The sequence below is a fragment of the Limanda limanda genome, chromosome 13, assembly GCF_963576545.1.
Source record: "Limanda limanda chromosome 13, fLimLim1.1, whole genome shotgun sequence".
NCBI classification, from domain to species: Eukaryota; Metazoa; Chordata; class Actinopteri; order Pleuronectiformes; family Pleuronectidae; genus Limanda; species Limanda limanda.
In genome coordinates, this window is record NC_083648.1 from 8,233,739 (window position 1) to 8,255,001 (window position 21,263).

Consider the following 21,263-nt stretch of genomic DNA (forward strand, 5'->3'; position numbering starts at 1 on the left):
GAGCCCAGCCAACTTGAAAAACATGTAGTGCAAGTCACCGGGGCCATACCTGTCGTATTTCTCTCTGGCTCTGCGGCACACCTCAGGAACACTAATGTGTGTCGATCATTAGTTGTCATCCTGCACAACAAAACACGTGAAGTATTTATGAGTTCGCTGCTGAGGAATCTCAGCTATGTTGGCAAAAAAGGAAGCAAAAAATAGGCTCAACGTTTGGCTATCAGGATGGATTAAGACAAGATGGCATCAATGTTGTTATAGTTTCCCTTCAGACGTTTGGAGGGGGACTTAGATGGTAATGCCTTGAATCAATGTGTTAGATTGGTGGTGATAAATCAGGTAGTGGCCTCACGTTAGGTTTGTTTCGTCACTGTTTTTATATAGGTGTATAAAAAATACAACTTTATAAAACATCTATAATACATAAAACATGCTCAAGCCTCAAAAGCATGTCGGTGTTTATCGGTGTCTCCACAAACAGTGAATAGCACTGAGAAAAAGAGGCTGGTCGTTTACTGAGGGGATTGTCTCTGTGATTGTAGATCAAAGATTAAAAATATGATATCACTAATCAAGACAATAAAGGTCTGATTAATTTTAATGGGAGTAATTGTTAACTGCAGCCCTAAACAGGTCATGTCCTCGGTTTTATTTTGTACTATTAAGATTCTTGATGACAGACAGGAGAGAACACATTTTTTTAAACATCCTTTCAATCTGAACAATTTGCAAATACCCTATTTAATCGGACTGTTTATATGATTTTACTCAGTGAAATCTATCTAATCTATTTTCAGTAATTGTGCTCTTTGTGAGTCCATTCTTTTCTTTGTGTGTCTGTTGTCTGTCAGAGCACAGCTTCAGCAGACTGGTGTCAGCCTGTAGCAGTCCCAGTCTGTCACTGGCTCGTATTTATGTTGCTCCCAGTCAGACTGATAGTCAATAGAGAAATGCACTGACCACATGACCATACAATAAGAGTGATACTGAAACTATTCTGTGGTAGTAGATGATGGAGAGTTGTACGACTGAAACAAATTACTAATTTTAGATAATTTTATTGATTTGAATGATTTGTCTTAGATGATGTTGTGAGAAAATATGTTGTATAGTATGAAACCTAAAATATATTCAGTTTAAGATAGTGAAAAACCAACCATCACTTTTCATTCATTATTATTTTATTAATCTATACTTAATCTAAAACTAGGTATAACTTGTTTGAAATTTCGATTTTTTTCTAGTTATTTTATGTTGTATGAAGAATTACATTTTGTCAAAATGGACCCTTCCTCAATAAAAATGAAGCAGGAGTTTCACAGAGTGTATCTTCTGTGATGTTGATGAGGATTTTAACATCAGATTTACCAATACGGACGAACACAAGGCTTCTTATGTGCCAATTCAACTTCAGGATTCCTGTGTGAGGCATGTTGTTTGGCAGGAAAATGGGATTACACTGGCTCGACGGAGCAGCTCACTTATTTTCTTCTCTTAGAAAGGAGTCGCTCTTCCTTTTCAAAGACTACGCCATTTACATCAGCACTGGAAGGGTCGGCTTTGTTTAAAATACAGGAAGCATTCCTTATCCCGCCGTTTACTTTTTCTCTGAAAGCCCTCCGAGCACTGAACCACCGTGTTGTACACACGTCTCCTCTCCTAATTATAGTTACAGAGTGTCACTCGCTCTTAGCGGCCGCTCAAATGCATGTAATGTACTGCCTGCGTTGTGGTGTCTATATCGTTACACACTGTGTTACACAGGTTACACAAGTGTTTCCGCACACATTTCTGTATGTAGTTGGAGGAGTGACCTTGTCCCCACACTCAGCAGGGGTGCGTTTGATTGTTGCCTTTTGCTCAAGGCTTCCTCCTTTTATGCATGACAGTGGGATGGCATTCTACAATCTGGACCAGTAGAGCTGCGAGTTGCGGTGCAGGTTTTTTGTATCGGTGGCTGTTTTGGTCAAACTTTTCCTATCAACGCGTGTCTGTGTTAGCATGTGATTCGTCTTCTCTGAGCTTGTGCATGTGGGTTATGGGAAGATGTAGCGTGAAGGTGTTGTGGGGGCACGGCCGCGCTGACAGAGAGATGGATGGTGGTAGGTGCTCATGGAAGCCTGTAGAGGCACCATGACCCTTCTTTCTGCTTGAGCACTCACCAGTAACGAACGGCTTCACGCTGGGCAGATGGGCTTCAGAGTCCCACTCAAGGCAGTTAAGATGCCAGGGGCACAGGCCAACACCCCCTGCATTTCCTTCTCCTCCTTTCCTCCTCCTCCTCCTCCTCTTTCTTTTTAATTTAGCTGTACTGTAGGACAGTACGGAGCGGAGGAATGCCAGGTCCGTGAGGAATGTCACTTCCTCCCTGTTACTCAGCACTGATAAGCAGCGCAGCCCGTCTGTCTTAGTCACCCTGAGGAGTCCTACAGCTCGCTCTTATGTCACCACAGGTCACTCCTTCATGATTAAAAAGTTCCCTTTCAGCTGAATCTCTTGTTTAATTCAATTTAAGTATTAACAAATTAATTGTCCAAATCAAAACATTAAATACTGTAATTTTCAACTCGTGTTATGTCAGTTGAGTTCAGCCAATATAAGGCTTGTGATAAAAAACAGTTCTATCTTCAGATCTATCTGCTGATTTATATTAAGATGCTATCAGTAAATATAGAAATGCCCGTTAATCTTATCAGAGAGTTCAAGGTTATAATTTCAAAAAGCTTGTTGTTCTCTCCAGGTAATAAGGCAATTAGGCAACACCCAAAGGTAATCTGTTTAAAACAAGACATAATCTTAAAGATTAACGGCAAACTGCTGAAGGTAACCATTCTTTATTTGAGGATTTAATCAGATATAGGCTTTTATTTCTAACTGTCTATGTTTAATAAGTATGATTGGTAATGTTTAATCTATACAGTAAGTTTGTTCTATTAAACTTTGGTTTCAGAGAGTGAAAACATTTTTTTCATTGAAGTTCTTTTTCCCACCCCTGCTCTAAATATATTTTTATCCCTTCCTGTTTGTTCCTGAGCCTGTATCTGTGTCACAGTTGTTTGAGGCACCGGAGACGCAGCTTAACTTTAACTACAGCACAGAAACTGTGTTTAATGAAGACCCACGGCTCAGGTCCAGCTACATGTGACACAGTTAAAGTCACCTGCCGGCATTAATACGCTGCTTGGATCATCGAGAGACGTGGTGTGAGAACTGAAGTGTGTTTGTGTGTGTGTGTGTGTGTGTCTGTTCTGACGTTATCAGGGCTTTAACAGGAAGTTGAGCTGCCGTGTTGGTCCTAGGGAAGAGATCAGACTGTAGGAGTGTTGTTGCCAGTCCCCTCTCGTCACAGGCAATGATTAACACCAGCAGGTTGGAGGGTGAGGGTGAGAATTGAGGGAGGACGGAGGAGTAGGCACCAGTCTGAGCTTTGTGTCAGTTTATTCTTGCTCAGAAAGCTTCCTTCATTCTGAGTGGAGTTTCCGACGATTTAATCCCAGCAGAGAGAAGGCTGCACTCTTTAGATGCTCAACATTAATAAATCACTAGTCTAGTGTGTGTTAACTTGCTCCGAGCAAGGACTGACCCCACAGCGACCTTATACACTTTACACCGTCCTTGGACTTGTTCAGCAGATGGCCTCCAAGGTGTGCACTGTTTACTTCATGCGTTGGCATTTTATCATCTCGCTATCAAGCTTTCAGGTTGATGGAAATCTGGGTTCATCTTTGACGAGGGCAGTAAAAGGAGTAAGGGGTGTTTGTCCTTGGGGAAGGGGTCACTCTCTTTGCTGCTGGGACAGCTATTACCCATCACCCCCTCTTTATTTCCATTATTTCCTGTCTGTTTCCTGTACTCTCCTCGTTTTTGCCTCCCCGCTAGTTCCCGATCCTGACGCCCGAGCTCAGACTCCTGTCGCCTGTAGACCTGTAAAAGCTCAAGTCCACTATCTCCATCCCCCACCTCGGGTCGTAAACACCACAGAGGCTGGCCATGAGGCTGCGAGCAGGCGACATCAATCCTAACACTGCTACGAAATGACAGGCAGATGATCCCAACCGCAGGGATCGTTGATCTTCGTTTTTCTCCTAATCCTGTGTCTCATCGTTGTGTTCGAGTGTTTGTGTTTACGTCTGTGTGAGCTGATGAGGCAGGGAGTGATGTTCCTGTTGATTAGGGGCAGTAAGCCAAGTGAAAAGGATTTTTTTCCCAGTTTTTTTAGAGAAGTAATGGAGTGCAGTGGTGGACAGTGAGCCTTTACAACAGCGGTCACAATTGCCTGTGATTAATTCTGTGTGTGTTTGTGTGTGTGTCTCTCTCTCAATAACTCTTTTGCCGTCTTTCTCGCTTTTGCTCTAAATTCTCACACCCACAATCATGTTGTACAGATGAATGCACACAAATGTGACAGACTGCGAGACTTTGACTCACACACAGCAGCGCTTGAGGGAGAAAATGACTCTTTCTCACACCTCGTTTATTTTTTTTTTACTCTCAGTCTCCATCAAAAGTGTGTCGTCTGGAAAAATACAGATTCATACCTTGATGATTAGTGGATTCATCAGTTATAAAGTTGGTTCCAACTTCTCAAATGTGAGGATTTGATGTTTTTTTCTGATGAATATTATTTGTATTATTATTATTATTTAATTTTTTTGGTTTGGAAACAAGTTATTGAATAAATAATTAACAAATAAGGATCATTCTAAGTCTCAAGCTCACGTTGTACAGAGGCTTTAAGCTTAGGAAGAAGAATACATTTAAAGGTTTTGGTAGGTGGTAGATTTTCTTATTTCTGTCACTGGATTACTTTGTTATCACGTCTATATAACAGTGAATATCTGGCTTTTCTGCAGGGACATCATGATTACTCATTTTGAACCATCCATCTCATACGAGGCTCTGTACGGGGAAGTGAAAGACATGTGCACCATGGACAACGACCAGCTCTTCACCATGAAGTGGATTGACGAGGAAGGTACGACGCCCTTTTCTCTCTTTCACCTTACAGGAAACGTAAACATGGTAAACAAAAATTAGGTAGAAGATTACACTTCAGCACAGCCACAAGCTGAGTTTGTGAGACTTTATTTGTGCCATGTGTTAGAAAACCCGCTCGCATGAACGCACATCTCACTTCACTCAAAGGCTCATTTTTCCGTCAGTGGAGGAATTGCTCAGCCCCTCCACCCAATTCCTTGTTGTCAGCCAGTTAGTCAGGCAGCAGTAATAGTGTCATTGGAAAGATGGAGCCGTCACTCTGCTCTGGATAAGGTCATTCTGCCCAAACTCATTAGACTCAGATCAGCTCCCACTGGTTGCCACCCATATACAGTCACTGCAGTCATAAGCCTGTCTGAGAAAGTAAAGCTGCTTGATGGGTGTGATGAAGTACTCTGAGTGGGAGGGACAGCTTCCACAGACAGTTTTCCATAAGTGCTTGTTGTCGGCCGGATGACTGGACATTTCAACATTTCCAGACGACTACTTTCTCACCCTTTCAAATCCTGGCACTCTTTATATTCATATAACCTTGTAACTATATCCCTTAACCAGATGAAGGATTTTAGTCATTGGCGGTCTGGATCTTAAGTTAGCAGAGAAACAAGCTGAGCAAACAGCCCCTCCTGACGTCCTGTGTCCACATCAAAGAAACTGCTTTATTCAGTGTTTCTTTCTGTTTTAATCACTTCTCCTGTTTGGTTTGGCGAGGAGGAGTCCTCTGCACATAATTAAGCTCCTGTTAAAAACCTGCTGACTGATGAACACTGAGGGAAATCCTAACCTATATTCAAGCCCCTAGAAACAAGCTGAGCTAACATTAGCAGCAGCCCTCCTTGACGTCCTTTGTCAACATCCAACTGCCTCATTTCCCTGTAATCATATTTGCACACACTGTATAAGACATAATGCTCGTTCAGGTAGCCATGGATCCAAAATACTACCTTAAGTGTGTGTAGTTGCCTCTCCACGTGTGTTACGCTCTACCTCACTCGTCCGATGTATGATAAGGAAATAATAAGATCTGTGTCTGAGAGGTATTTTAATTACCTTCTTAAAATGACAAGAAAACCTTTTGCAATTACCTGTTTTTCTGCATCAGGTGGTCATAAAATGTTATCTGCCCTTTTTCGAAGTCCCAAGTGTAGACGATCACAATGTGCCACAGCTGATAATGCACAAGCCATTACAATCTCTTATGTTTATATGGAACACACCCATTAAACATTCACAGTGCTGGTGGAAAATATTGAGTGAGCTCTTTGATTTAAAACTGGTTCAACCCCTTCTAGCAGCGATAACCACAGCAGCAGTAAACACTGATCTAACAAGCACAACAATGAGGAGGAAATTCAAATAATTTTTTCCATTTTACTGCTTCAGCTCAGCCATATTCTCGTGATGCCGTGATATCACAGCATCTCAAACTTTGACCAAATTTCACGACACATTTCCACATAAATGCAGGTAATTTACTTTTCTTGCAACTGTAGATTGTTCACTGTATAAATTTAACACTGGGTAATTAAAGGGAAACTATTTGAGATGGCAGTTCTGAGTACTGTCATCTCCTATGCTCCCACTCACACCTACACACTTTTACTTAACGTTTACTTAAAGTTCATGTATTGAAATGCTGCTCAACTGTATTACTCTGTATAACGATATCTGTTTATACTCACGACCTTTCTGCTCTGGGGGTTTTGAAATTACAGATCTTGTGCCACTTAATTTTCTCTAATTTGTTATTGCCTATCTTGTCATTCTCTGCATTCTGTAACCTGGTTACTGCAACTTTCTACAGTAGCTGATCTTTTAAATGTGAAGCCTGGTTTCACTTACAGGGTTTCTAACACAAAACAAGCCTTTTATTGAAATAATTGAGGGTTTTGTAGGAACAAACTTTGTATGAAGAAAGTAAACCGTTTCTCCTCCTGATTTCTTTGTCACCCTGTTTCTTGCATCTAAATGTGGTGAATAACATGCAGTGTGTGCTCCGCTGTTAGGTGACCCCTGTACAGTGTCGTCTCAGCTGGAGCTGGAGGAAGCGCTGCGTCTCTACGAAGTCAACAAAGACTCGGAGCTCATTATCCACGGTGAGCCTGCTGCTTCTCACACGGACTTTATTTATAACATAAAATGTACAGTTTCAGCTTTTGACTCACAGGAAGTTCTTACGTACTTTTGCCAGTAAGACGTTGATTCAGTCCAGGTGTCTGGACAGTAAGAGGTCCAGATGAGAAGCCTTTTCATCTGTGACTCTTTGCTCTTCCCAGACAAGTTAAAAAGGAGGAGGAAAACTACTTAAAAAGTCCTGTAGACAGTACAAAACAGGCAACAGCTGCACTTACAATTAGCATGAAAGAAGGACGATATCAGTACAAAAACTGGTGTCGTGCATCATCTGTCAGGCACACTGGGATGTACCGGTGTAATAATGAACCTACGCTGCTTGTTTTTTCCTTTTCATTTCTGTCTGCATTAACGTCGCGACACAGATGAATAGAAGCTGTGTCCAACAAAGATGCATCAAAACATTCGGTTAATGCTGCACTGACCCGTGAAAACAACATCATTTCCCCTGTTGACATCTGTCACTGTGGCCTCGAGCTAGTTCACTTCCCTGTCTCAGCTTTGCTCGTTTGACAAATAGTTGTACAACTTCCCGAATTAGAGGTCAAGGCTAGCTGTGTTGCTGGGTGGGTGGGGTGTGAGGGTTTGTGTGTCTGTGTGTGTGTGTGTGTGTATATAATGTAATGTTTGATTGACAGGCTGTGTGTGTGTTAGCATGTAACCTGGGGGTTGACAGAACGGGTGCTGCGTGGTTATTGTAAAGTTTTAATCACATCAGAGGTGAAGGGTCAAGAGTAGAGTGAACGCATGACGCCAGGGAGATGGCAAAGGATGAATAGAGGGTGGGAGGTGGAGGAGAGGATGTGATGGTGTGACGGTGCCGCGGGGGGTCGCTTCGTCTGCTCGTTAACAAGCTTGTCGGCTGGAGCTCATGCCTCGCCTATGACTCACCGTGCCCCCAGTCTAGCTTGATGCATCTCTGTCCTTTACACACAGACAGACACACACACACAAAAGCAATTCTTACTGGCCTCTTAAGATTACTTATTTTCCTGTTTATTAGTATGTTGCACGCAAATATGTTTGCAAGGTCCTAAAATCTGCATAAGTGAATGTCATCATGAAGCCCTCCGTGCACAAGGTTTGATATATGCAGACTTGTTTGCCGTCATCAGAGGAATGTGAATGTCCTCCGCACTACACAGTCTCACATGGATCCTGTCAGACTCGACTGTCTCAAATATATTAAAGATCATATACATACTTTCTTAATGTGACTGTTTCTGTCTTTCTCTTCTCAGTGTTCCCATGTATACCAGAGAAAGCTGGCATGCCCTGTCCAGGAGAAGACAGTGAGTTTAACCTTTTACTTATTTAGTTTAACCAAATTTTTTTACTGAATATCTTATTTGACCCCATACAGACTTCCTGTATTTGTCATTCTGATCTATGTAAGGTCAAAAACAGAAGATGGTGACAACACTCATAAAAGCTTCTTCTCCCAATGAAACCTTTTAATCTTTGACACGCCCGACATGAACATTAGTTTAGCTTTTCATTCCAGAAACAAACTGACCATTCTGTTTGAACAAATACTTCCATTAAACTCTGCACACACAAAATCCCTCAAAGGTCTGTTTTTACTCTCTCCTCTGTTTAGAGTCGATATATCGGCGTGGAGCCCGACGCTGGAGGAAGCTTTACTATGCTAGTGGCCATGCCTTTCAAGCCAAACGCTTCAACAGGGTGAGACGTGACACTCAAATTTAGTGTTTCATTGTTGAATTATAATGGAGAAAGTATCTAATGCATTATATAAACATTTTAAAGCCTAAGTGTGTGTTTTTAGAGACAATAAGACCTCAATAAGCAACAACAACCCGTGTGTATTTCTGTACCATGAGTATATGTGCCAGTTTGTGATGATGATTTTTTCTCCTCCATCCGCCCTCCTGAGCAGCGAGCCCACTGTGCCATCTGTACAGACAGAATCTGGGGTCTGGGTAGACAAGGCTACAAATGCATCAATTGCAAACTGCTGGTGCACAAGAAATGCCATAAGCTGGTGACACTGGAGTGCGGCCGACCGATGATCCAGGTGAGAGCGGTGACAAATTTCATAGTCATTAGCATGATGGTGTGAAGTGGCTGAGTAATATTAATCTCTCATACAGACACAGACAGATTGTATTCTCCTTTTCTTTGCTGATTTCACTAAATGGAGAATGTTGTTGTGTAGGAACCAATGATGCCGGGCCAGCCATCGAATCAGACAGACTCAACTGAACAGCTAGGTAACGCACACACAATCGCACCCACACACTCACATGGACTATTTCTATACAAAAATCTTTCCAACATTCCCAGTTTCTCTGTTGCCACTTTGATCGATTTTGTAGATTTAAATATTTTAAAACAGAACACAAACATACATTTTAAATTAAAAGGTCTAAAACAGCCAGAATAGCCACAAATATGTATGAGCTAATTAGTATTTCCAGCAACTGTACGAGGAAGCAAGGGATAAACAAAACTACATTGCAACACAGATGGAAACTGTTAGTTGAACCAATTGTTAATGTCGGTCTTTTCATTGGATTTATTAAAAATAAGTGAGAAATACATTATCTTTCTCATTGTGAAGGATAAATCAACTAAGCTCAGGAGCGTGTGTAGCTTTGTTCTGCTCAGTCTATGAATTGTTCAGCTGCGATCAGGCTTTACCTATTTCACCAGACTTAAGTCCAGTCAGGTGGTTTGGGGGCTGACTGGAATGAGAAAGCTTATATCGTCGTTGTTGCTGTTGTTGGTGAGGGAGCTGAAGCTTCTTGTAGATGCTCACAGTCAATATCTTTGCTTAAGCTTGTTTTTTTTTTGCTGAAATTGACTTAAGTCATGTTCAAATTCCAGTTAGTGGTGGTGAGAAATCCATTGTGTATAATAATCCATGAACAAGCATACATTCTCTGTCTCTACAAAATAGAGCCACTCTATATTGTTTTTGTTATTTTCCATATTCTGGTTTTCTTATAGGTTGGATACAAAAGGGTATTTTCTTGCCTTACTAAGCGGAGAGAAATGACTCTGGCACCGCAAGGCTGTGAACAAAGCATCTGACTGTCTCTCACCTACTTTCTCTCCTTCTTGTCTCATCTCTCCTCAATTTCTCCTCTCTCCTGCCTCCCCCTCTCCTTTTGTCTGTCTGTCACGTTCTCCTCTCGTCTCACAGGCCCTCAGAATAAAGACTCCAATGAAAGCTTGACTTACGATGGAGAAGAGAAAGAGGTGAGAGAAATATTTTCGAACGCGATGTATGACTCACAGCCTGTCAACCTGTCATGTTGACTAGATAGATGTGTGTGTATATGTGTGTGTGTATTTATAGAAATAGTTGCTGTTTGTGCGATAATGAGAAAGAATAATATCACCTGTATTTGGAAGCAGGTTTTTGTCTGCAGGTTTTTCTGTGACGTACATTTGGGTGATCCTTCTTCCACCTGCTGTAGAAGTGTGATATAGAGAGCATTTCTCGCTCACACACTTTTGCTGTGTGCTGTGGATATTGATTTCCTTTGGTGCAGCTAATAAAGTAACCTTTTATCAAGCTCTTAACACCAGAGACTGATTAATGGCCCAGGATGTAGTTTGGGGCCGGGGTGGGGGTTTGTTGAATGGAGCCGGAGTACTGGAGATGGATAAAGAACGCATCGAGTTGGACACAGATAGAGGGAGATAAGAGAGAGCAAGCCAAATGATCTTATCTTCTATTCCAAGTCTGACTCTGGGGAAGGCAGGTTGTCACGTGATGGGAGGTTAGATGGATCACCAGTGGAAACACTTCACTACAGAACAGATTACAGGAGAGGAGGGAAGAGAAAGAAAGACGGGTGATGAAATGGTGAAGGTGGTAGTATACAGAGAAGGATTGTAATACAGTGAGTGCCTCATCTAATGGAGGCAGCGTAATGGTGTTTAATAAGGACAAGAAAGCCATTACTAAGATTTATTTTCGAAAAGCGGTGCGGGGAGCAGTCAAAACCTAATTTACAAAATCACCCAAAGGAAATCACTGTCTCTCCCAAACCGAATCACCAGTTCAATCAGATGTTCAATGAACAAATTATGTAGAGAGAAATTGATGGATTTAAATGTTGCATGACAAACTGTCACTGGGTCTACTTTCTATTTATCACCTCATGGTCTTGCTTTTCCCTCCATCACTGCCTCCCAGGCACGCAGCAGTAGAGACACGGGGAAATCGCCTTCGAGCCTGGGCCTGGCCGACTTCGATCTGCTGAGGGTGATCGGCAGAGGCAGCTACGCCAAGGTGTTGCTGGTGCAGCTGAAGAAGACTGAGCGCATCTACGCCATGAAGGTGGTCAAGAAGGAGCTGGTCAACGATGATGAGGTAAAGCAGAAAAGTTGTAAGCTATGATGATGCCTGACCTTAAAGCAAAAACCTTTTATACTTCTTTTACAAAACAGTAAGCGGGTGTAAACAGTTTTTATTAAATGTAAAAGGTGATAAACAACTACACACACCTTCATGGCTATTTTTACACACCAACCCCGAAGTTGAATGCGAGTCCTAATGTTGCACTAGAAAAGGTGCAGTGTCAGCATCTAGACTGCTTAAATAAAGAAGAAGAAGAAAGGAATTGTCAACATTGGTGTCATGTTTCCATCTCTGCCGATCGGAGCAAATAAAAACCTGTATCTACTGCAGAGTCACCTGACCTGGGATTGAATGCCGAATGTTTTCATTCCCAATGCAAACAAAAGCCAGATGTTAGTGGTTGCCATTGTTTTTTGACCAGTGGAAAGGGGGCTTTCTTGATGCAGGGTGGTCCAGTGAGAGCAGTTCCCTCCCTTTTGTATGCGCAACGTGTGCACACAAGACATAGATATAATTTATCTTGATAAAAAAAAAAAACCTCCAATGATAAAAGAAAAAGCTTCAATCACTTATATATGTCAAAGTAGTTACAATTCATTTTTTATTTAAGCGACCCGCCAAGTAATTACTCGAGCTTTAGATTATCTTGATTAATTAATGGCAGAACAAACGACTCATACATTGCATGTTGTGATTTGTTTACATCAGCTGTCTCCTTTCGAGAGATATTTATACACAGAAGCAACTTAAGAGTCTGTGCTGCGTGACAAAAACACAACACTTACATTTATTGAGATGAGAGGAAGTTAGTTACTGATGCAGTCATCAGTCTTATGTCGCTGCCTTGTGTAATTAATGTGATTAGCCCAATCAATGCATGCTGTTACTCATAGCACAATGAACATTCGTCTCAAGTGATTGTGTCTTGTCAGAATCAGTTTGAGTTAAGTTGACAGTCCTCTTGGAAGCCATCAGTCTTTCTAAGAAGGTGTAGATAAACCATCATGCCGTCAAAAATTGATCCAGGTGAACACGCGTAGCAGCGCAGCCTGCAGCAACGGGAGTAGTTAGCCTTGATTAGATGCACTTAGCGTGATTGACAAATTCACAAGTGCCCGTCGATCAATGTTGATGTGTTCTGCTGTCCCTGCCCTGTCAGCGTGAGCAGCATCCGTGTCCAGACATCTTGTCAACCTGCCATCGATAGATGCCTGCTGCTGCGGCTTCTACTGGCTCAGCCCTTTTCTCCTGCCGCTACCCGCCGCACACAAGCAAAGCTTCACGCTTTGTAGCATGGTCGATCGAGCTCGCTGCTTATTCAGCTTTTATGAGTTCAAGGGTACCACGTCAGTAGGATCTCTGATTTACATTCGGGTGTGTCTTTGTGTGTTTCTCTTCCAGGACATCGACTGGGTCCAGACAGAAAAGCACGTCTTTGAGCAGGCTTCTAATCATCCCTTCCTGGTGGGCCTCCACTCCTGTTTCCAGACAGAAAGCAGGTGATAGCATTTCCCCCCCCTTGTGGGAGTCACATGGTTTCTTCAAGGCTTCTGCAAGAATGTGGAAAAACAATCAGATAGTCAATTAGTCCGCAAGCACATTCTTTGGGAATGTAACGGAAGGTTTTGCCTGGTGAAATCCTACATTTCTACAAAAATGTCTACAAAACTACTCTGTTGACCATTATATAACAGTCAACTCTCCCAAATCACATTACAATGGATTAATTCATGTTACTGCCACTGAATTCAAGCTATGGGAGGATTATTTTGACAAATATTTATCATTTAACAAACACATGATTAGAACTTGGGGGAAAAAAATGTATTTAACACTAACAGTGCTCATTAGGTTCTTACTAAAGACACTCAGTCATGACAAGTAATTCCTGAATGTCACAGATGTACTGAACTTAATCAGTGCATCACAAAACAATATGTATGAGTGGTTCAAAAAGACATAAAAGTGTGTGTCTCACCCACGGCTTCTGTGGTTTACAGAAACAGTACTCATTGTTAAGGTCAGTTATGAGTGTGGTTCTGGTTAAGGTGATAGAAAATACCCGTCAAGGTGAAACCCCCTGAAAACCTGATTTCAAAGCTCAGGCATTTATTTATGACGTATAACATTCTTGATTTATTATCAAGCAATGTTAAAGTCCAAGCTGTGGTTTGGCCACCAACCCACGTACTGTGGCTGTATGTGAGAACACAAGCTTCTGACTCTGTTGCTCCCCATAGTACAGAGAGCTCAGAAAATCACAAATTGTCAACTGGATTAAGGAAGAGCCAAAATGCATCCAGCTAAAGAAATAAGGAAAAGATTCTCTGCATTATGTAAACCTCTAAAATGTACAACATTTACAGAATATTGATAATAGTAAGTCTTTTTTTCGAATAAGTAAGATAGAATTGACATTTCAAAGAAACTGGATGCTGGGTCTCTGTCTTTTCCTGCTTTGTTCACACATCCAGCTGCCATGACAGTCTTCTTTAATGAGTTATAAATAAATTACCATTTATGTATTCAAGTGAGAAACACTAACTGAGTCTTTCATTGTCTTTCTTCCACAGACTCTTCTTTGTTATTGAATATGTGAATGGTGGAGATCTCATGTTCCACATGCAGAGACAAAGGAAACTCCCAGAAGAACATGCCAGGTAGACTCATTAAAAAGAATAAGACTGCTGTTATGGAGGGTCTTCAGACATATGTGATTTTGAAAAACTGTCCATTCCCTTTCTCAGATTCTATTCAGCAGAGATTAGTCTCGCTCTCAACTACCTCCACGAGCGGGGAATCATCTACAGAGATCTGAAACTGGACAATGTGCTGCTGGACTCAGAGGGACACATCAAACTTACAGACTACGGCATGTGCAAGGTGCGGCTTACTGTGCAGTTTACCGGAGGCTCCAGTGATATCATAATGCACTTTGGATGAAAGCACCTGCAAAGCTGCAGAAGTGTCGGTTTACAGCCCGCTGAGATGACATCTGATGATCTTTTTGTTTCTGCAGGAGGGCTTGAGACCAGGCGATACAACGAGCACTTTCTGTGGAACTCCTAATTACATCGCCCCTGAAATACTCCGAGGAGAGGATTACGGTGAGAACTACTAAACACAAGCACTTACCAGAAATGCATCTGATGAGTTGCTGTAAAAGAGAATATTAGTCATTATGCAGGAACATCTGAGATGCTGCTTGCAGTTAGGATTTTGTACGAGCAGGACCTGTGTTATTTGAAAAGTCTAATTCTAACAAATATAAAACTATAAAAGCCCCAAATATTGAGAACAATAAAACCTACAGGAAAACTGGAATAGAAACAAACCAATAAATAAAAGCAACAAAGTAATAATAGAAGCAAAAATGACATCCTCTGAATGAATGCTGCTTTTAGCTGACCTTATTATAAACAGTATATTACTCAAACAAACATGATTGACATCTTACAGATTTTTAAGAACGAGGGTTAGGTGTTGTTACAAGTGTTCAGTCAAATATCTGTCTACATCAGTATCGAGTGCTGCACACACCCGCTATAAATGTGAGACAATAAAAATAGAAAAAGAGCTCCCTGGTTACCCAACTTGGTATCATAGCAACAAGTTCCACTGTTTGATGATCATACCAGTGTTTTTGCATGTTATGCTAATCTTTCTACATGCAAGTACAGTGGTCCCCTGTCTTCAAACAACATTTTGACACAGTAGGAAATGCACAGGGGTAAAAATGAACAATTGCTGAAGCTTATATATAGATGCTGATTCATAATGTCAGTCACAAAATGCATCATATGTATGTGCATATATTCCTAATTGACAAATTATTATAATTAGACCTACTATGGTTGCCTGTATAAGAGCGTGTCCCCTTATTTAAATCCTTACTCAATACTTATTTTTACTTGCGTTTATTGGTATTTCTTCTAATACCAATAAGCCTAATTTTCTCTTGTCTGGTGCTTTATGTGCTGCTGTGAGTGTTAATTTCTTCTCTTCTCTCCTGCTCTCTTCAGGGTTCAGCGTGGACTGGTGGGCGTTGGGCGTGCTGATGTTTGAGATGATGGCGGGCCGGTCGCCCTTCGACATCGTGGGGAGCTCCGACAACCCGGACCAGAACACAGAAGACTACCTCTTCCAAGGTAACACACATACACGCTGGTGAGGTTTATAACCGGATGGAAAACACGGCTCTGTGGAAACATGTAACACCTTTGTATTGACACCTTTCTGATGGCCGCTCCCGGTGCCAGGCAGAGACCATCTGTGACAGGGAAACGTGTGAATACATGTGTTTCTGTCTGGCGGACAAATATAGTCGCTATTTTCTTGTATCAACCTGCAAGCCTTGGACAGATGGGAATTAAAAGTGAACTCTTGACTGACTGTGTTTATCAAAACCTATTGACACTTTAATGAAAGGCTCCTTCATATACATCCAACATGTGGATGTCCCACAGGATTGAGCTCATAACTGCAGCAGTGTCAGAGCCATACTGTCATTTCAGCCTCAGGGGACCGTCTTTCTCACTCTCTCACCCCCCCTTTCTCTCACCTCTTGCAGTAATATTGGAAAAACAGATCAGAATCCCACGCTCGTTGTCAGTCAAAGCCGCCAGCGTCCTCAAGGGATTTCTCAACAAGGTAAGCAGGGGTCAGACGGGCCTGAATCAATCCTAAACAGTGTTGGCTCCTGCCGACCCCTGAGAATCAAGACCTTATTCTGGCCTCAGATAGAGTCAGAGTGCCATCTCACTCTTTTACACACACACACACACACCTTGTCTCAATGTGGCTCTTGCACCTTTTCACCTGTCTTTTATTAAAAAAAAACTCCTCCTTCCCACCTGTCTTGGAAATCCTCTCTTTTCTCACCTTCACCATCTTTTCTGACCTGTTGTCTGACTCGTCTGTCACCACTATCAACATCCGCCTCCTCTCACCCACTCTCTTTCTCTCCCTCAGGATCCTAAGGAGCGTCTAGGCTGTCACCCTCAGACAGGCTTTGCTGACATAATGGGACATCCGTTCTTCCGAAACGTCGATTGGGACCTTGTGAGTCCTTCTTTTTTATTCTCTCTCTCTCCACCTTCTCCTATTCCGGAATTGCCTCAGATTTTCCTTCTAATTTCTAATAGAGGAAGTCAGTACCATTGCTCCTCCGTTACCAAACTGGTCGAGATCAATCAACATATCGATCTGGCAGAGAAAGAAAAACAGAAAACTGCTGCTAGACATGGAGGTCAAATCTAAGTGCATGGGGTCACCCATCGCTCTCGCTCTCTCTCTCTCCTGCCCTGCGGCTGGTAGATGCGTTCTAAGAGCTGAGGGTTTTTAGCAATGTAATGAGACTTGTGTCCTTGTGCAAAGCAGACAGACAGACACAGAGACACAGAGACAGACAGACAGACAGAAACAAACAGGCCTGGCAGAAGACTGACAACAGCAGACATGTCAGAAAGACAGAAAAACTGAACTGAAACTGAAAGTGCTCGTATTTATTTTTAGCATCAGACGGTGGTTCAACAACAACTCAATTAAAAAGTTTAATTTAAGATTCTTTGTTAAGGAAGTAAGTTCCAGTTACTAGAAGTTGTGATTTGAAGCTTTGCTCACTGGTGTCGCATACTACATTTTTTGTTTGGATTTTCTTAGTCTGTAACAATAGCAGATGTTTGGGTAATTTCAGACACTAAATGACCTTTAGGTTCTTGTCCTCACTGTATCGGATGCAGGTAAAACGAGCCCTTTGGTTTAAATTGACGATTATATAATATGGAATATTTTTATGACACGTTGCCAGTGATATGATTTCCTGTCGAACACTCCCTCATGGAGTCAAAGCAACATTACAAACGCACCAATCATGTGGATGCACCGAAATAGATTCACACTTGTAACCTGTGTGTGTTTACTTTGCTTAAAGCCATAGTGTTGTTCCAGAGTCAGAGCAGGATGTTGGAAATGAACATTTGGGTGTGTGTGTTTACAGTAAATTTCGGATATGACGATAAAACTCATAAAGACCTTTTGTGAATTGTCGCAAAGAGCAATATAAATCAAACAGACCCGACGTGACTTTAATTAGCAGGCATCACTTCGAAGAAACTCGACGACAGAGTTATTTATGACGCTTCCTGTTCTCAGTCTCAGTAATGAGTCACGTTATCATGTAAGAGGGAATGAAATTCCACTTTCATGACTTCCTGAACTGAAAAATTTAAATGTTGTCACAAAGTTTGTCTCGTAGTTTCGGTGTGATGGCAACACATTCCTGTGGGCTTTCAACTGGCAATTATTTTCAGTATTGATTTATCTGTTTTTTGTTTTTTTAGTAGTTTAACAAAAGACAGAAAAAGTTCATTGCAACTTGCCAGAAGGTGACGGAACACGACAATAGTCCAATACAAAGAGATTTTATTTTTCTACAATAATATAACTGAGAAAAGCCGAATTAATAATTAACTATCAAAATTACTTTATTTACTAATCATTTAGTCCATCACTCACAGCCAAAGTTTAAAATATTTAAGATGGGCAGACATACCTACGTTCAGACAGACAGACAGGCAGACCTACCGTCAGACAGACCTACGGACAGACAGACAGACAGACCTACAGACGGAAAAAGAGAGAGACCCTCAGACAGACAGACAGACAGACCGAGCGACCTTCAGACAGACAGACGGACAGGGCTGCTTGCCAGGGATCACTATGACCACTTTTGTCCCTGTTTGGTCTGGAGCAGGAACCTGGCAGTAGGTCAGAGTGTCTGGAGGGATCGACTTACACTTCCCCCACCCCCACCCTCCACAACACACACACACACAAAATAACCTGAGAGTTTGTCCTTACTCCTGTTGACCTGCAGGGGGAGCAGATGTAGGCCTGCTTGACGAGTGATGTGTGGAAATGTAATAGGAGATAGGACAGGTTGATGGTGTTGGTCATTCAGCTGTATCCAGTGTTTATTTATGGAAACAGAAAACTTTGTACACAGTAAATACCATTATTGCTTTACTCTTGTTCGTGTTTCCCCCTGTCCAAGTCTGTTTTACTGTAAATAACGTTGCTGTTTTAATTAACCAGACTAATTACCTTTTGATCGATACGAATAGTCATTATAGCTCTACATTACTCTACTGTGTAAATACTGTGAGTGATGTTTTTAATGACACAGATAGTTTGCTGTGTTCCCGTCTGATGTCTGTGTTGTTGTTCCAGCTGGAGCAGAAGCAGGTGGTCCCTCCATTCAAGCCCAACATCTCAGGGGAGTTTGGACTGGACAATTTCGACGCCCAGTTCACCAACGAGCCCATCCAGCTCACGCCTGACGACGAGTGAGTTCCTCTTTCTCTCTCTCTCTCTCTCTCTCTCCCTCTGTAATGTTTTTTAATAAAACACTAACTCATGTACATCTCCTTTTGTTTGTTACAGTGACGTGGTCCGGAAGATCGATCAGACTGAGTTTGAAGGCTTCGAGTACATCAACCCACTCCTGATGTCGGCGGAGGAGTGTGTGTGAGCGTCGTGGCGCCTGTGCTCAAACACACCACCCACACACACACACACCCACACACACACACACAAACACTCGTGCACACGTTACATGGTGTCTCAGTGTCTTCAAGCTGCATGGATACAAGACAAATGGACGATGTCAACCTTCTGTTTGAGAGCTCCACATGCACAGTAGAACGCTTATTTGCCAAAACCAGTCTCTCACTCTGCCATTTGTAACCACTTGCCCTTAAGTCTACCTTCTTTCTTAATTATTTTTATATCATGTAAATCTGCACTGATATCAATTTTCTCAGCGGGGCCTCTTTGTCAGTAGCCAGCGAGGCTACACCGATCTTGCGAGGTTGCTGTACACCGGGGTTAGAGGGACGAGGTGACAGATGAACTGAGCATCCTCTCCTTACAGCTGGTGGGTTGTTTTCAATGCACATTTTATCTGTGTACATATATAAATATATATGAAACTACTATTGAGGATTAACTTTAAGCCACAGTCGGACAAAACTGACAACTTAATCGTCATTTTGCATTTGGTTTTGTCCCAACACCCTTAGTGTAGAGGAAACAGAAAAAGAATCATGACATTAGCATTTAAAAAAAAAAAAAAAAAAGATAAAAATCAATATATTTTTCTCATGTTTTATTGAACAACATAGCGGCCGTTATATATGTTGTTCCGAGTGTTAAGAGAACCAAAAACAAGGTTCAGGCTTTGTTGTTTAGATGAATGCTCAACATCAGGAGAATAGAGGGAGTCTGATTCGAGTCCCTTCTCCTGGAATGAAGGAACTTACAGAGCAGTATCCTACTAACACTAACACTGAGTTCATACTCTCCAAACTGTGAATGAAAGAGCTCACGGTGACGCCAGGACACCTGGACGCTGGTGCACAGGTCGAGTTCAGCTGTGCGGACCACACGTAAAATATACATTCACACAGGACCAAAAAGTTTTTCTGAAAAATTGCTGGTACATATTAGAAGGTACAGTATATATATATGAACGATGTGCTGTCCGAAGTCATAGAATTTATATATTCTTTTTTTTTTTTTTTTTTTTTTTGCTCATTTTTAATACTATGCCTTTCTGAGCGTTATGGTCTGTTCTCTTTTTTGTACTCCATTCCATGTTTGTCTTTTTATTGTAAATCAAAAACACTAAGTGATAGTTGGAACACGCTCGCTGACACGGTGCGGGTATGGTCCTTAAATGTGGCTCGAAAACTGTTATCTGTACCTGCTCTGCTCCATTTTTACCATGTATACCCCACAGCTCATTAGACATTTTGTCAAGCCGCTTTAAAGCATATAAAAGCTCTGCAGAGCCGACGACACTAAGAGACGGTGCAGGAACCTCCAGACTCTCCTCCTTCTTGGAAAGTGGTGACAGGAGGAACTCGTTCATCCGTTACTCATGTTACTTCTGCTTTATTGTTACTTTTTTGTGAATCAGATTTAATTTTGATTGATTGTTTTTTTTTTGTATCACTACATTGATTCCAAAATGTTACTGGGTGAACCCGATGGAAACACTATTTGTTGTATTTGTTGTGCTGGAGGTGTTTACCACCCACAGGACTCTACTGAACTTTATTATTAGTGTGCAAAGAAAAACAACACTGACGATAAAATAAACATTTTATTTCTCTCCTTGTGGTGATAAGTGATTGTGTCGTTCGTGTGAAGCAGAAATCCACCAATTATTTGACAGGAATTATTATAGCATTTAAAAGATGAGCGTGTTCAACAGGCAAGGAGGGTCCATGGGAGTGCATTATGGGAAGAGAAGGATCCAGTGTCGGGATATATCCAATACTTCTGATTCTGACTAAGAGAAGGAAAAATATAATTAAATAATAAACAGAAATCAGAGTAACTAGAGAACATACTCGCATATGAAAATGCATTTTATCTGCTCCAGAATTTTACCAAATCATAAATATCAGCCCCTAAATATTAATCTTTTTCCATGTGGGAAATTGGTGAAAATGTCTCTCTAGCATTGTTAATGACTGTGATAAGATCAGATCAATGCTAAAATGTATTAGTCTATTTCTTGGTCCATGTCATAATTATAATAAGAATAAAAGAATCTGTCCTTCACGAGTGGCCAAACATTAACCAGGTTTAAAGCTTTACTGCTCAAGTGTCACTTTAATGAGTCTTTATCATCATGGTGAAGTTTGATTAACTCACGTTGGTATTAGATGAATATTCACCGGGTCTGAAACTACAGCTAGAGAGGCTAAATACATCCTTCCTCACCTCA

The 21,263-nt window shown here is 41.5% G+C and overlaps 1 protein-coding gene across 1 annotated transcript in view; it reads left to right on the forward strand.

Annotated features, from left to right (window-relative positions):
* The window catches only part of prkci (protein kinase C, iota), a 24,491-nt gene extending 3,847 nt beyond the window's left edge, over positions 1-20,644 (forward strand). Inside the window, exons 2-18 of the mRNA XM_061084588.1 lie at positions 4,854-4,975; positions 7,005-7,094; positions 8,373-8,423; positions 8,732-8,817; positions 9,032-9,169; positions 9,311-9,365; positions 10,301-10,356; positions 11,303-11,479; positions 12,869-12,966; positions 14,041-14,127; positions 14,215-14,350; positions 14,487-14,574; positions 15,490-15,615; positions 16,038-16,117; positions 16,439-16,528; positions 18,698-18,813; positions 18,911-20,644. Coding sequence (XP_060940571.1) covers positions 4,854-4,975; positions 7,005-7,094; positions 8,373-8,423; positions 8,732-8,817; positions 9,032-9,169; positions 9,311-9,365; positions 10,301-10,356; positions 11,303-11,479; positions 12,869-12,966; positions 14,041-14,127; positions 14,215-14,350; positions 14,487-14,574; positions 15,490-15,615; positions 16,038-16,117; positions 16,439-16,528; positions 18,698-18,813; positions 18,911-18,998 — 1,684 coding nt within the window. The 3' untranslated portion in view covers positions 18,999-20,644. The remainder of the gene's footprint in view (positions 1-4,853; positions 4,976-7,004; positions 7,095-8,372; positions 8,424-8,731; positions 8,818-9,031; positions 9,170-9,310; positions 9,366-10,300; positions 10,357-11,302; positions 11,480-12,868; positions 12,967-14,040; positions 14,128-14,214; positions 14,351-14,486; positions 14,575-15,489; positions 15,616-16,037; positions 16,118-16,438; positions 16,529-18,697; positions 18,814-18,910) is intronic.
* The last annotated feature ends 619 nt before the right edge of the window (positions 20,645-21,263 follow it).